This window comes from Lupinus angustifolius, chromosome LG16 (genome assembly GCF_001865875.1).
Source record: "Lupinus angustifolius cultivar Tanjil chromosome LG16, LupAngTanjil_v1.0, whole genome shotgun sequence".
NCBI lineage: Eukaryota > Viridiplantae > Streptophyta > Magnoliopsida > Fabales > Fabaceae > Lupinus > Lupinus angustifolius.
Genome location: NC_032024.1, coordinates 13,666,491 through 13,682,452, shown reverse-complemented (window position 1 = coordinate 13,682,452; position 15,962 = coordinate 13,666,491). Strand labels below are relative to the sequence as shown.

Sequence of the window (15,962 nt, the reverse complement as noted above, 5' to 3'; positions counted from 1 at the left end):
ACGCCGAAGAGTTATTAATGACATAAATTATATTAAGTAAGAACCATAGTGAGTATAATATATAAGTACCGCTAGTATACAAATTTATATACAATTATTATATTATTTATCATTTATTTATACTATTTTTTGAAGAATTAGTGATTATTAAACATGAATTTCAAATATAGTAACATTATATAAAATTTATACACTTTCATCCATATATTTTTTCTCAGTATTTATAATGAATCGACATAAACAAGAATTTCTATTAAACACATGTTTTATTCAAAAAATGTGTGTAACATTATGTGCTACTTTATACCAAAAATAATTTATTATTAAATTTTAAATTTAAGAATATGTTTTCCATCCTCCATTTATACACTCCTTTGGTAAAGTGAACCATTTCCATCACCACCATGGAGGATCTTTCTTCAATCATAACACTATCAACAATTAACCCCTTTTACTTAGATTCTCTTAATCCAATGAAACGTTTCCTCATTTCACACAACCAATAATGACTCCAACACCAGTTTTAATTGTCGTAGTGAAAAGACAAAAGTTACCAACCCAAAATTGCGTTGGAAACAAACACTACAAGACATAATTTATAATTTATATATTGTTGCAAAAGATGGTGATAAATAATAGAGAAAAACTCATATGAAGATGTAACAAACATATTATATTTAGAGATATATACATTTATGTTTGTTAGTACTATCATTTAACAATAAATTTTAATTAGAATTGAACTTTTAATATATTGTCAATTATCTATTGGTTATTTATATATAGATACGTTTTCACATGGTCTTTCTATAAGTAATCATGATAATCCCATTATTGAATTATAACCTTAAGCAAGGCAAATATGTCAAAATGTTATATGTTTGGTTAATGAGAGTGATATTTGTTGTGATGAACAATCATACTCTAAATGAATTAATTTCTTAGCTACTAGTTAAAGAGAAAAAATGTATGCACTGACAGTGTATGAGTTTTATACACTATCATTGCATTATCCACCAATGATACTTAATTATTGTTGACTTTTCAAAAAAAAATAATAATACAAATGAATGATATATGAAGAGGTGCATGTGCATAAATCTTTACATTGTTAGTGTATATATTTTACCCTCAGTTAAAAGAATGTACTTGGTTATACAACAAAATTAAACATCATCTCAACTGTTTTCCAAAACAAATTGTATTCATGTTTTCATTTTAAAAATAGCAAAGAGAAATGGCATTACAACACAATCAACTTTCCTAATCTATCAATATCTAACAAAATTGTAATAAATCAATTGAGCTCACTGAAAGGACTAAATTATATGTATATTATCTCATAAAATATGTGCCATAAAACATTATTTTATTTTTTTCAAAACATTGCATGTAATTGTTTGTCAAAGATTCCCATTCATTTTTTCAGCTCCACCAATCATACATAATCATCTCTGCTTTTCTCTTCCACCTTCCCCATAAAGTCATTATCTCCTTTCGCTTTAGTAACATAATAATAGTTTATTCATTAAAATATATCCCTCTTTGTTTTTTCCATTGTTTTTTATTTAAAGTATTAATTACATTTATATTAATTTGAGAACATGCATTTTGATCCTTATAAATTTCTTTTTATATTACCAAAAATATCAACTAATTTTTAGATAAATAACTAATCTTTTTGAAATGCATGATTGTTTATCCCAACAAATAAGAACAATTCACATGAATCAAACTCTTGACTTTTTTTATCGTCATCGTGATTTAATAGAGCCTTGTATCATTAGATCATCACATTGTTAGTGATTCTTATAAATTTTTATATATGTTAATTTGATCTTTCAAAAATAAAAAATAAAAAATAGTATCAAAGATCATACATATGATCAAAATAGTATCTATATTGATTTTTTGTTTAGATTTTTCATTTTGGATAGACCAACACACGTCTTTACTTTATTAATTACATCTTACTTTTATTATATGGAGATAGTTAAAAATAATAATAGAATGAAGTGGAGGAAAAAAACTAAAAAACAATAAAGTATATAAAATAAAATGATTAAAAAATGATTAACTTTTTGTAACTATTCTCTTTCCTACTTGTTTTCTTCCTTCAAACAACACAATCATTTCTCATTTTAGGGATAAAAAAACATTTCCAAAACACAGAGAAAGACAGAGAACATTACAGAGAGACAAGAAGTGAATAGAGATAGGAACAACAAACAAGAAAAAAATGAAAAAACAAAAGATGTGTGGTTCTTCAAATCTATAGAGAGAGATCAAAATAAAAACCCGATTACTGGTTGGGTCGGATTCGGGTTATTGGATCCGGTTTTCTGATTCAACTGTGTTGGTTCTGCACTTTCTCTTGTTTTATTCATTCTATTTATCATCACTTTTTAGGTAAACTCATTCATCAATGTCCTTTTCCTTTCTCTCTTTTTTTATTTATTTTTGTGGCGATTTCAAGGATTTTGAAACAATGTTGTTCGTTGTATTGTTGAAGGATTTGTTTTTTTGTTGTTTTTTTTGGCGATTTCAATGATTTTGAAACAATGTTGTTCGTTGTAATCATTCAATTGGGTAAGTTTTTATGTTCTGTTTTTAAGACCTATTTGTCTCATTTTATGTGTTGGAAGAAAAAAACGTAAGATTCTTTATTAAAAATGTGTTTTAAAAAAAAATGGAAAATAAGAAAAATGTTGATTTACCAAAAAAAAAAGAATAAGAGAAGTGCTGAAACAATTGAGCATTGTCCTGTGATTCATGTTCCTATTTTTTGAGGTTGTCTTTTTATGGCCGATTAAACAAATTGTTTAACACATTTCATGTTTATGTTTAATGTTTTTAATATTTTCTGAGCATGACATCGTTCGAGATATGTAGCCGACCCCTATCTAGTGGGATTAAGGCTTGGTTATTGTTGTTGATATGTGATTTTATCTTTCTTGAGCTGAAGTTGGGTTTCTGTATTTTTTGCATGATTTTTCCAAAAAAAATTATTTTGCAGCTTAGGTTTTCTTAAAGTGAGGTCTGAATGGCTGGGATTGATGATAATGTCACACTAGTTGGCGATTGGGGTGCTCCTAGTCAGAGCCCGAGAACCCTTTTTTCTAGAATGCTAGGTGAAGAGAATGTAACAAAATCAATCTCAGACCCTCTTGGAAGTGGTAGAACAGGGTTTATGTTTCCGGGGAATCACGAACAGGCTGAGACAGGGAAAGGAGACACAAAAGATAGCTCACAGGATGGTGATTCTGGTGAACAGTTGACCTACTCGACCTTTCTGGCTGATCAGAAATCAAACTCGAGAGGAGGTCTTGTTGAAAGGATGGCTGCTAGAGCTGGGTTTAATGCTCCGAGGTTAAATACAGAAAGCATTAGATCAACCGATCTTACACTTAATTCTGATATTCAGTCTCCTTATTTGACCATACCACCAGGTCTCAGTCCCACTACACTTTTGGAATCTCCGGTGTTCCTTGCAAACACACTGGTAAACTCTTGTATCTGAATGCCAAGGAGCGTTTCTGTTGTGTTTTGTTTAATTGTTATGAAATTTGGTATTTATTCTATCATGTTGCTTTGCCTGCATGGTGTTGGTTGTGGAATGATTCGTTATACTTTGATGGCTGATGTAGAATTTTGACGATTCCTGTTTTGTCCTACTCTATGAAAATAATGGAAGGGATATAGGATGGATCTTAGATGCAGCTCAGAGCATGCTGCTACGAAGTGCAAACCATTATTGTTCATGATACATGTCTGATAGGATAGACAACAATATGCACAGTTGTGTATATTAACTATTTTATGCACTGTAATTTGGTTAATCTGATGATTCATTTGAGGTTATTTCTCCAATTTGAGTAATAATCTTATTAGGATTTAAGTCTCAACTTTTCCTTTGACCTTGTCTGTTTTCACTTATGGAACTTCCTTACTTGTACTTGTTCCTTAGTTGTGTGTTTTTAATCTCCTCTCACAAGACATGATAGGTGTAAGAATGAATGCATTTGACATAAAGTTGGGGTAACATATATTGCACAAAAAATGATAGAATCTCGCTTTAAGTGATTTGGGCACGTGTAGACCCCTTTAGAAGTCCATTCCATATCATTCGAGATAGAGGGAGACCAGGAAAAACCATAAGTAAATTATTAAAAACGACTATGTGGCCGACACCATCTACCGGAAAGGTTTGGTGGTGGTTGGTTTTACCTCCTCAAGATTTCATTAGTGGCATGCTGTTTGGTTAATATGATATAGCTCATTTCTGGGATATAATTTTGAACTATACTCTAAAACAATTTTAAAAAGTGTCGTCTGATTTTGGGCCTCTTCTATTCCGTAAAGTAGCAGTAGTTGTGCATTCTTACATAGAGTTTTTAATTATATCTAAACTGTATAGATGTAATTTAAATTTTAAAGAACTAGTAGAAGCCTGTCCTCTTGGTATGCATCTGTGCTTCCAATTCGAGTTGATGTGTATCTTGTAGTACTTATCACATTGTCTAACCTGGAAGCTGTAAACACTTAGATTCATCCTCTTTTTTGCATCTTGCGAGCACTTTTTATACTCTTATACATGGTGTCAAATAAATATTTTGCCAGCGGCACCGATGGTCGTCCATCTGCTGCTGTAGGAAAGTGAAATTGGGTTCTGTTAAAATTGTTCTGCCTCCTACTGACTTCTGAATTTTTAATTGCAGGCAGAGCCATCTCCAACAACTGGAAAGTTTCCATTCATCTCAAATGGCAATATGCGGTACTCAGAATTATCATCCGATGCTCCTGAAAAATCTAAAGAAAACCTTGATGATTTCTATGCATCATCCTTTGCTTTTAAGCCTGCAACAGATTCAGGCTCATCATTTTATTATGGTGCTGCAAGGAAAGTAAGTAATTCTGAAAATCCTTTTTTTTACTACTGGAGGTTTGGATACTTTGTTTTTGGAAGTTACTTTTCCAATCAACTTGGCATGCCATATATATGCACAATCATCAAGTGTTGTACTGTCATATTGTTAATGAGTACAAGCTTAACTATCTTCTGATTTACGTAATACGGGATTTGTAGTGGATCTGCATCTTCTTTTTGGTAATTTAATCTAGCTTCTGTTTTCAGGTAAATCCAACTACAGTTCCTCAACAATCTGTTCCAGGTATTGAGGCCTCAGTTCAGTCAGAAAATTCTTTCCAATCTCAAAGTGTTGATGCACCCAAGGTTCAAACTGAGAACGAGAGCAGCCTCCATCATCAGCCCGACTTTATCGAGTCGTCACCTCAAAAAGATAATGGAATTAAATCTTTCTCAGGTGATCAAAGGGCATATAATACTGTTGGTGGTAGCATTGAGCGTTCCACACCACCTGAAGAGCAAGCAGATGAAGCCGGAGATCAAAGAGGGAATGGAGACTCAACGGTTGCTGGTGTTGGTGGTACACTGGCTGAAGATGGATATAACTGGAGAAAATATGGTCAAAAGCAAGTTAAGGGCAGCGAGTATCCGCGAAGTTACTATAAGTGTACACATCCAAATTGTCTGGTTAAGAAGAAAGTTGAACGATCTCACGAGGGCCACATGACAGAGATTATCTATAAAGGAGCACACAACCATTCCAAACCAACTCTAAATCGTCGGTCCGGCATGGGATCAGCCAACCCTAATGCGGACATGCAAGTGGATAATCCTGAACAAGTTGAACCACAGAACGGTGATAATGGTGACCTGGGCTGGGCTAATGTACACAAGGGAATTGTAGCTGGAGCGGCTAATTGGAAGCATGACAACCCTGAAGGGACCTCTTCAGCATCTATTGGCCCTGAATACCGCAACCACTCCACCAATTTGCAGACTCAGAATGGTACTCACCTTGATTCTGGAGATGCATTGGATGCCTCTTCTACTTTTTCTAATGAAGAAGATGAAGATGACCGAGGCACTCATGGTAGTGTCTCGTTAGGTTATGATGGGGAAGGAGATGAATCTGAGTCTAAAAGAAGGTACTTTTCATTGCTATTTTTTAATTACAAATTTAATATTTGTCTAAAATATTTAAGTCAACAGTTTATTTTCTCAGGAAACTGGAATCTTACGCAACAGAGCTGAGTGGAGCTACAAGAGCTATTCGCGAGCCTAGAGTTGTTGTACAGACTACCAGTGAGGTAGATATCCTCGATGATGGCTATCGATGGCGAAAGTATGGGCAAAAAGTTGTTAAAGGAAATCCCAATCCCAGGTGGCCATTCTCCTCTTATCTGTTCTGTCATTTATCTTTCTCTTCACACAGATGCGCTTGCATTTATTTATGTTGTCAATCTGAATTGGGGGTTGCTTGATGCTGTTTTTCTGCAGGAGTTACTATAAGTGCACAAGCGCTGGCTGCACGGTGAGGAAGCATGTCGAGAGAGCATCGCATGACCTCAAATCTGTGATCACTACTTACGAGGGAAAGCACAATCACGACGTTCCTGCTGCTCGTGCTAGCAGCCATGTCAATGCTGCCACATCTAGCGCTGTTCCTGGGCAAGGTCATGTTCATAGACCTGAATCGTCGCAAATTCACAATGGAATTGGAAGGCTCGAGAGGCCTTCGATGGGCTCATTCAACTTACCTGGGAGGCAGCAGCTAGGACCTTCCCATGGCTTCTCCTTCGGTATGAATCATCAACCCATGTTCTCAAATCTGGCAATGCCAGGATTCGGACCGGGGCAAGGAAAACATCCTGGTATGCCGGTTCATCCATTCCTGGCACAACAACAGCAGCGCCCTACGGCAAATGAAATGGGTTTTATGTTACCGAAGGGAGAACCAAATGTGGAAGCTATTCCTGAACGTGGCTCATCACTATATCAAGAAATTATGAATCACATGCCTCTTGGACCTCATATGTAAAAATTTTATTCTCTTATTCTTTAAAGAAAACTAATGTTTGCATTTTATTATTATATATATACACATATGTAATGCCATGCATACATAGGTGGACCTTATGCCATTGTTGTAATATGTGACATTCTTCATATGGTAAACATATATATAGATTAATTATGCTACTTCATTGCATTCAAGGCGGGTAAGTAGAACCAGATTTGACAACTGCATGGGGAGTTATTGAGTAAGTTGAGTGAACTAATCATAGAGTAATTCATGTTTCATCTCACTTGAATTATATTGGATTTAACATTGATTAAGTGCCCCTATATAATATTATTTAATTATGTCTTGGAAAGTGCTGACAGAGTGTAAAATGGAGTATTTAAAGCTCTTAACTGGCATGATTCTGTTGTATATAATTTATGTTGATTTAGTGTATTTTAGGAAGGTTGTTATTTCAATTTATTCTCTCATTAACTTCAGTTTTTTTCTCGATTACCTATTTTAATTCCTTCTATAAAAAAGAGAGGAATCTATATATAGTTTTTGTATTGTTACTACAAAATATTTCAATTTGGTATATGCGCCTCTGATTTGTAGTTGTGGCTGATAGTTCCTTAGCCACCACAGAATTCCCAAAGACTCGCAGCCCAAGAGGAGCTGAGAGTCCCTGACTCAAGAAAACTAGTTGTGAGCTTGTAGATGTGAAAGCTGTAAACTTGTATTTGTAAAGATAACTTATTAAACTAAAACTGTTTGATGAAACAAGTTTTATAATTAATTGAAATTTAAAAAATGACTAAATAGGACTTGTGGATGAATGTTAAAAGTAGAATAAACCTTCTTCTTACACTTTATTATACCTTTGAGCTTTTATTACACAACTAAAAGGTGAATAACATATTTATTGAAACATATAAATAAACACAATAATACAAAGAATCAATAAGACAAATCCTTTAAAATCTGATTAGTTATGATGACAACTCTTCACAATATGTGAGAATAGAAATCAAAGAAAAACCTATATAACAATCTAACTTATACATCAAATAATATCATATATATCTCACTGTATTGAACCAAATAATAGTATGGACTCTAACTATGTCATATTTAACCATGTTAAACAAATAAAAACAAAATCAATAGGGTCTTTTGTCCCATATAAAATCCTATAAATTTTGTAATATACATGAAAATCACACGAATGAAGAAGACTGTTGGTTTTTTACGTGAAGGAAACATATATTGAGGAAAAGTAAGAGTGACGAATAAGGTTAATAAGTTTTTTTTTAAAATTGAGGGCATGTAATGTAATTTATTAAGATATTGAAGAGAAAAATTGGAAAATGAATTATTGAATACTACTGAAAATGTTACCGGAGGTAGCTTTATAAAAAGTAACTTTCAAACACTATAAACTCCTCTTTTAAAAGCTACAAGTTACATGCTTAGCTTTTTGCTACTTTAAAGTTTCCTGAACAGTGCCCTTGTCACTGAATCTCATTATATCCAAATCACCACCTTTCGACTCAATGAATTGAACTATTTCTAGTGATACCAATTTGTCCAGATGTATATTCGTGGCAAATTAAATTACCTCACTGGTGAATGACCCAAACCGGATATTGTTGACTTACATTATGTTGTTTGGAATGCTAAAAACTCCATGGTGATGACTTGTTTGGTAGACTCCATGGAGGAGGACGTTAGTAACAATTACATATGCTATTCCACAACAAAAGAGCTATCAGATAATGTCATGAAAATGTATTATGATCTTGGAAATAAATCTCAGATTTATGAACTTACCTTAAATTCGTCATGTGGATCATAATGTTATAAAATTAAAGATGACAAATGGATGAATTTAAATTTGGATGCTAATGGATAGATAGAAAGTCATTCATCAATCCATATAAATCCATTTAAATTATATTTTAAGCTATCTAATCCATCCATATTCAAACTCAATGGATGAATTCAAATTCATCCCATCCATCTATAATTATATTTTCATGGATTTGGATGAATAACCAATCCATTTGATTTTTTTTATTTTTTATTGAAACTAAAAAACACTAGTGAAGAAAATTATTATTTCAAAACTATTATCTCAATAAAACATTTTTTAAAATCAATTTAAAAAAAACTTTTAAAAATCTATTTGTTAAAAAAGCCATTTTTCAAAAAGGTGATTTTTTGAACTTTTAAAATTTTTATTTATTTTTACAATATTCTATAAGCATGCAACGTTTAAGGTTTTATGTCTAAAGTTTTTAACAAATACTTATAGAGTGTAATATTTATGCACTGTTAGTGTACAAATTTATATATAATCACTATATCATTCACAATTTATTTGAATTATTATTTTTGAATAGTCAATAATAATTAAATATAAATGGTAGATGATGCAACGATAACATATAAAACTCATACACTTTGAGTGCATATATTTTTTCCTCATACTTATATATATATATTACGTACTTTTGAATAAAATTTTAATATTAACTACATACACATCTTATATAATTGATATCAATTTAATAAAAAATATAAAATATTAAAAGTGAAAGTGAGACCCATTGATGAATTTGCTTGAATATTAAATGAAATTAAAAAACAAAGAACATCATTTTTTGAATTTTGTTTTTAGATGAATTGAATATTCATCCAAATAAATATATCCATTGAATATAATTGATGTATTTGAATTCATCCATTATGAACACTATCCATTAGATTATATCAATTTAAATCCATTAACTCTAACGCATGAATTTAGATGATTTGAGTAGATTGTGAATAATTTTGCCACATCTTTATAAAATACTTCCACTTTTTGAAGTGGGTTTTACAAGATCTTGATCACTTCAACAATTATAAGTGAAACTCAATGGAGGATGTAAAACACCATCAACAAACACTCTGAAAGAAGGTAGAATGTTTCAATTTATTGCAGGTCTGAAGGAGGAGTTAGACGAAGTTTGTGGTAGGATTGTTAGACAAGCAACCTCACCTTCATTGGATGAGGTCTTTGTTGAAGATTTAAGAGAGGAAACTGGCATAAGTGTGGTGATAGGTAAGAACAAAATTGAATCAACTCCTATAAAATGTTATATGTAAGAGTTCAACTAACCATAAGATCTCAAATATGTAGTTTGACTACTACAAGAAACCACGTCATACTCGAGAAAATTTTATACTCATGACAATGTTGTCTTGATTTTACTATTGCATTAGAGATGCGTAAGAGTAAGATGAACTCTTATGAGAAACAAAAAATAAAAAGTATATTGTTTTGGTTTAATAGTCAAATTTTTATAAAATAAATTAAGCGTATAAAAATCCATACAATTAGTGAGGATATTGTTTAAATACACACGAAGGAAGTGTTGATACCTTTTTAATCTCTAATCGACTCCTGAGCTCAGAACTATATTATCTACGTCATCTTGATTTCTCTTATGTAGCGAGAGATACATAAGAGCGGGTTTTACTATTGTCTAACAAAAAAAAAACTATATCGTTTGTTTTAATAGTTAATTTTTTGTAAAATAAATTAAGGATATAAAAGTGTATACAACTAACGAGAGTATCATTTTAATACGAGCAAACGAGATGCTGATACCTTCCCCAGAAAGAGAATTTTGTAAGACTATATTATTAAATATGGAGAGTAAAGATAGTTTTCTACATCTACTACCTATATAAGAATGCATTGAGCTAATATTGTTACCATATTGTACATCTTTCTTTTTTGCCACTTGAATTTTTAGAGGACAAAATTGTAAGACCAAAATTTTTCCTTTAAACAAAATTCAGAAAGCAGATTTAAAAACATTTCATTTCAAAAGTCTTTTTGCAGATTTATAATAAACACCTTTTTGTGTGCCACACCTTTCCACATTTCAAGGTTATAATAAATACTTTTTATTTCTTTTCATTTTAATATAATAATAGCACACATTTAAAGCAGATTTGAAATTTGTGTGTGTCTTCAACACGTCATGTGGTTTTGCAGTGTTATTAATCAAGTCTGCCACATTACCTTCTTTTCTTCCAATCTGCTGTCAAGGCCATTCATTTCTTATGCTTCTCTCTCCAGGCTTACTACTTCCAAGGGTATTCGTTTCTTCATCTTCCTCCTCTCCGAACCACATGTCTTTAACTACTATATACATTCCTATACATCTTCACTACTCTACTTAAGGTAACTGAGTTTTATACTTACATTTCTTATTTCAAACGTTTTACCTTTGAAACACCAATGTTATGTTTGCAAAGGGTTTACCTCTCATGAACATGCATTCCAGATCCAAAGTTCTTCTTTTTTCATTTTTATGTATCATCATCTTACTTTTTCCATTTTCCAGATCCGAAGTTCTCCCTTATTTTGTGTATCGTTATGTTACTTGCGTTATTTTACCTTCGATCAACATGCGTTCCAGATCCGAAGTTCTTCCTTTCTTTTTGTGGATCTTCATTTTACGTTTTCAGATCCGCTCTACATTCATTTTTTTTTTGTTAAAAATGTTAACTTTAACTTTTTGAACATGTCTTTGTTTTGTACATCATTATGTTACTTTTTGAACGTGCGTTTATTTTACCTTTGATGAACATGCATGCATTCCAGATTTAAAGTTCTTCCTGTTTTTTTTGGATCTTCATCTTACGTTTTCAGACCCGCTCTACATTTAAATTTTTTGTTAAAAATGTTAACTTTAACTTTTTGAACATGCGTTTGTTTTGTGCATCATTATGTTTGTTTGTTTGTTTCTTGTTTTTTTGTGATCTTGAATATTTGTTTCATGAAAGTATATTTGTTTTTTCCTTTTCCAGAAGTGATGATACTTTTATTGTAACCTGACTTTTGTCATCTTCTTCCTTTTGTAGCATTGATGATACTATTGTTGGCCTTAAAAATGTTAACTTTAAGACTTTTTGGCGTTTAATATATATTTGCTATATTTCTGTTATTTGTCTTTTATATGTTTTTAGGCTTCAATGTATACTGTTGATTTGTTTTTCCTAAGGTCAATATATATATTTATGATATTTATTATATATTTGATATATATATATATATATATATATATATATATATTTGTTATATATTTGCTATATATATATTTGTTTATTTCTGTGTTTTTGGGCTTCATTAGTTATTTGTTATATTTCTGATATTTGTTTATTTTTGGTGTTTTTGAGCTTTATTATTTATTTGTTATATTTCTGATATTTGTCTTTTTATATTTTTTGGGCTTCAATATATATTATTTGTTTTTTTAAGGTCATTGTTTGATGACTTTTTTTAGTTGTTCCTCATATTTATTTCTTTAAAGATGAGATATTGAATATATATTTGTTACATGTATTGGTCCTTGAAGGTCATTTTAAGATGACTTTTGTCATCTTCTTTCTTTTCCAGCAGTGATGATACGTACACATCATTTTAAGGCTTCTTGGTTTTGAATATATATTTGTTGAATATAAATTTTAGTTGTCCCTCATATTTAATTCTTTGAAGATGAGATATTGAATATATATTTCTGCATTGAACCTTTCGAAGGTCATTGGTCATATTTATTTTTTTGAAGATGAGATATTGAATATATATTTACATGGATTTGTAACTCACCTCTATGAAACTGTTTCTGAAATTAAAAAATTGAATTTGTAATGACTTATTATCAATTGTCACTTTTACTGCATTATATTTTAAAAAAAATTTGTTCTTTTATCTACTGTAACTACCTTATATCTATCAAGTATGTTGTAGTTAATTGACGAATTTTACTCTTAGCATGTCCATTGTTGGTTGGTTATCATTATTTTGTATATTCTAAGTTAATTATGTTTCTTTTATTTAAAGAGGCTTACTAACAATATATTTCTAAGTTAATTAACTACCATTTTTTTATAAAGATGCAATGTCTATGCCTAATAGACAGTGTCTAAAGTATTAGGTAATATAATTGAATATAATAATTGAGTACTCTCTTCAATTATTGCTTCTTGATTCTCCAGATTGTAAATAGTTTACTCTTCTTGGCTACTGTTATTACTATCTTCTCTGTTTTAATATACATTTTCTAAAGCATTAGTTAAAAATCAATTGAACCTTTTTTTTACTATTCTTTTCAAAACTGAGCTTCTCTAATTTCCAGTTTATAAATAGTTGAGTATTATGCTGAGAGTCATATCTTCAATAACAAATAAGATCATACATAATATGTGATAGCGTACTTATTAGCTCACCTCTACAAAAAATGACCTTAACAATTTTTATCGTACTAGATTTTCATTCTTTCATGAATTGAGAGTCATGTTTTCAATCTGTTTTACTTAATTGTTGTTGTTAGTTTTTGTGTGGCTAAATGTTTTTGTTTGTGGTGGCTTAATGTTTTCATAAGTTAGTATTTGCTATGTTAATGTCAATATCACGTCCGTTCGAGCTGTTAAGGTATTTGAATGACTCAAAACACCTGTAGAAGATAGTTGTTAGAATTACATGAATTTGGTATTTCAGCTTCCACCTAAATCCAGACATTTAGAAATGATATTAATGGACTGTAAGATAATATTACACAGAAAAATATTTATTTCTTACAATTTCAATTACTAACTATCTCTGTTTTTAGGTAGACAAGATCCAAGTTTCCATGAAAAAGGAAGAATTCAATCAATGGAAGGATCATTTGGTTGAAAATCATACCTATGTCATGCATAATTTCAATGTGTTCCACAATGATCTACAATTTAAGGCATGTAATCATGTCTACAATTTAAGCAGCGGTGATGTTATGACATGTACTCTCTGTGAATCCCATGCCATGTGTAACACCCAGTAATGTCATGCGACCTCCCCGGTCCATGACGACACTGAGCATGTCACCGGTAACAACGCAGAAATGTCATGCGACCTCCCCGGCCCATGACGACACTACACATGCCATCCACTAGCTTAAATACCCCCTGTATTTTATTCCCCACAAAGATGAGCCTCCCGCGACTCGAACCCATGACCTCAGGGACAAATAATCATTAATTACATGAGTCGCTACCATTAAGCTGTAATTAATGACTCCTGTTTCTTTATAAATCCACTTCTGTGTTTTTATACTACTTTTATTCTTAATGCAGTTTGATGTTCTCCATTTATTGTTCAAATTATTTATGTCTTCAATTACAGATGAGTTAGATTATTGGGTATACTATAACTTGTGTTTCATTCTCACTAATATGTTTACTTTTTGTGATTCATTCTGACTAATAAATCACTACTGATATTATACAATGCGTTAGTGTTGACTTATTATCAATTGTCACTATTACTGCATTATATTTTCAATATATTTTAACCACTTTTTTTTTACTGTAACTACCTTATATCTTTCAAGTATGTTTTACTTTATTGAAACAAGTTGATAATTATTTGAAGATTAACATTATGATGTTTATTGAATATATATATTTTTGTTCATCTTCCTCTTCCGAAAACTGATGTAATTTATGAAACTGTTATCCAATTTGACATGTTGAATTTCATTTCTTAAAAAGCCTATATAATTATGATATTTTGTTTCAATTATATTTTGTAGATTCTGAAATCGTGTATATGAATTTGGTAGATTGGAATGTAGTTTGATGTTCTCCATTTGTTGTTCAAATTTGTTCCGTTCAATTACAGATGAGTTAGATTTTGTATTCTATAATCTATTCCCTGGTCACTTTATCAAAGCATGCATATTATGGACTGTTCTACTATGATCTCTTCCTCAGTCCGCTTTGTTCATTTTGTACCACCTTTAAAGTTCTTTTTGTACCAATTTTTAAATTATTTTGTAAAATGTGGGAGATTGTTATGCAATTTTTTAAAGGAATTGCATATGTATGAATTACAATTCTATGGACCGTTGTTATATGGATACAAAAAGTCTTATTTTTAATGATTACTTTGTATAATATAATTACTAAGTGATAAAATAATTTTTGATATCAAATCCAAATAGGCAGCAATAAATAAAGTGACATACTTTGTTTGGTGGTTGCCAATTTCATTGTCTATGTATTAATGTTTAATTATTTAAGTTATACACTAATCTTATACTTGAATGTATACATTGTGCATAAAACATGACTTCATTTGCTGAATGCGTATTTTTTTTCTGTTGATATCAAATGGATACAAATAAACCAAATATCTCTTCTTCAATAGCAAGAAATAAAAGAAAGTCTATTTTGAAGGATAAGGGTTTAAATTATTTAAGATCCAAACAACAAAAACGTTCATCAGTGCAATCTCAACAACAAAATTCTACACCGATGCAAATGAGTAAAACTCCGCTATCACATATAGATTTAAATCTGCCAATTTCAAAGAAAGTTATGGTTTATTCAACATCAATGGTTGTTCAACTTCGACATCCCATACCCAACCATCAGAAATTCATGACCAATCTAGGAAAAAGAGATCCGTGAATCAAGAATCTATAGGTATAAATCTTATGAGTAGATATGGGAACATATTACATCTTCAAAACTTTAACCACAATGCAACAACAAAAGAAAATATGTTATCTTTATCATCAACGAAAAGTTATAGTCACCAAATCAATGATCATACAGACGAAGATGATGTCAATTCTAAAATTGACATAGAAGGTATTCAATATAAATTTTATTGTTGTTAGTAGTCATTTAATGATTCTCTTTAACAATAATATATTTTATTCTTTATATTTAGACGATGTTAATATTGAATACTCTTCGGAAGATGAAGATGAAGTTCATAATGAAGGTTAATATGCATGTTCATAACATACACTGTGGAAAATTATGGATCTATTTGTGTTAAAATATGCATACACTATAATAGTTTAGACAAAACGGTTTGTAAAATTACCTTAGGAGACTGCAATGACTTTCGAAAATTATCCTTCAAAAGTATGAAGGTCCTACACGCGTATCCACACCGAGACCAATCTTTGTTGTATCAACACTTGATTCGTGAAAAAAATCAACTCAAAACTACTATATTTCAAACAACCCAAAAATTAGGAT

General features: G+C 30.9%; 1 protein-coding gene across 1 annotated transcript; it reads left to right on the top strand.

The window, feature by feature from the left end:
- On the top strand, nucleotides 2,172-7,066 carry LOC109330078 (probable WRKY transcription factor 2). The gene is made up of 6 exons (XM_019564084.1): nucleotides 2,172-2,409; nucleotides 3,017-3,502; nucleotides 4,719-4,904; nucleotides 5,135-6,012; nucleotides 6,090-6,248; nucleotides 6,365-7,066. Exons 2-6 carry the CDS (start codon nucleotides 3,044-3,046, stop codon nucleotides 6,903-6,905), a joined length of 2,223 nt encoding a protein of 740 aa, XP_019419629.1. The 5' UTR covers nucleotides 2,172-2,409; nucleotides 3,017-3,043; the 3' UTR covers nucleotides 6,906-7,066.

Excerpts from the sequence above, each read along its gene's own strand:
- LOC109330078 (XM_019564084.1), top strand. The coding sequence starts at position 3,044 with ATGGCTGGGATTGATGATAATGTCACACTAGTTGGCGATTGGGGTGCT. Across the intron at positions 6,013-6,089 it reads GAATCTGAGTCTAAAAGAAG|GAAACTGGAATCTTACGCAA; the intron begins GTACTTTTCATT and ends TTATTTTCTCAG. Across the intron at positions 6,249-6,364 it reads AAAGGAAATCCCAATCCCAG|GAGTTACTATAAGTGCACAA; the intron begins GTGGCCATTCTC and ends GTTTTTCTGCAG.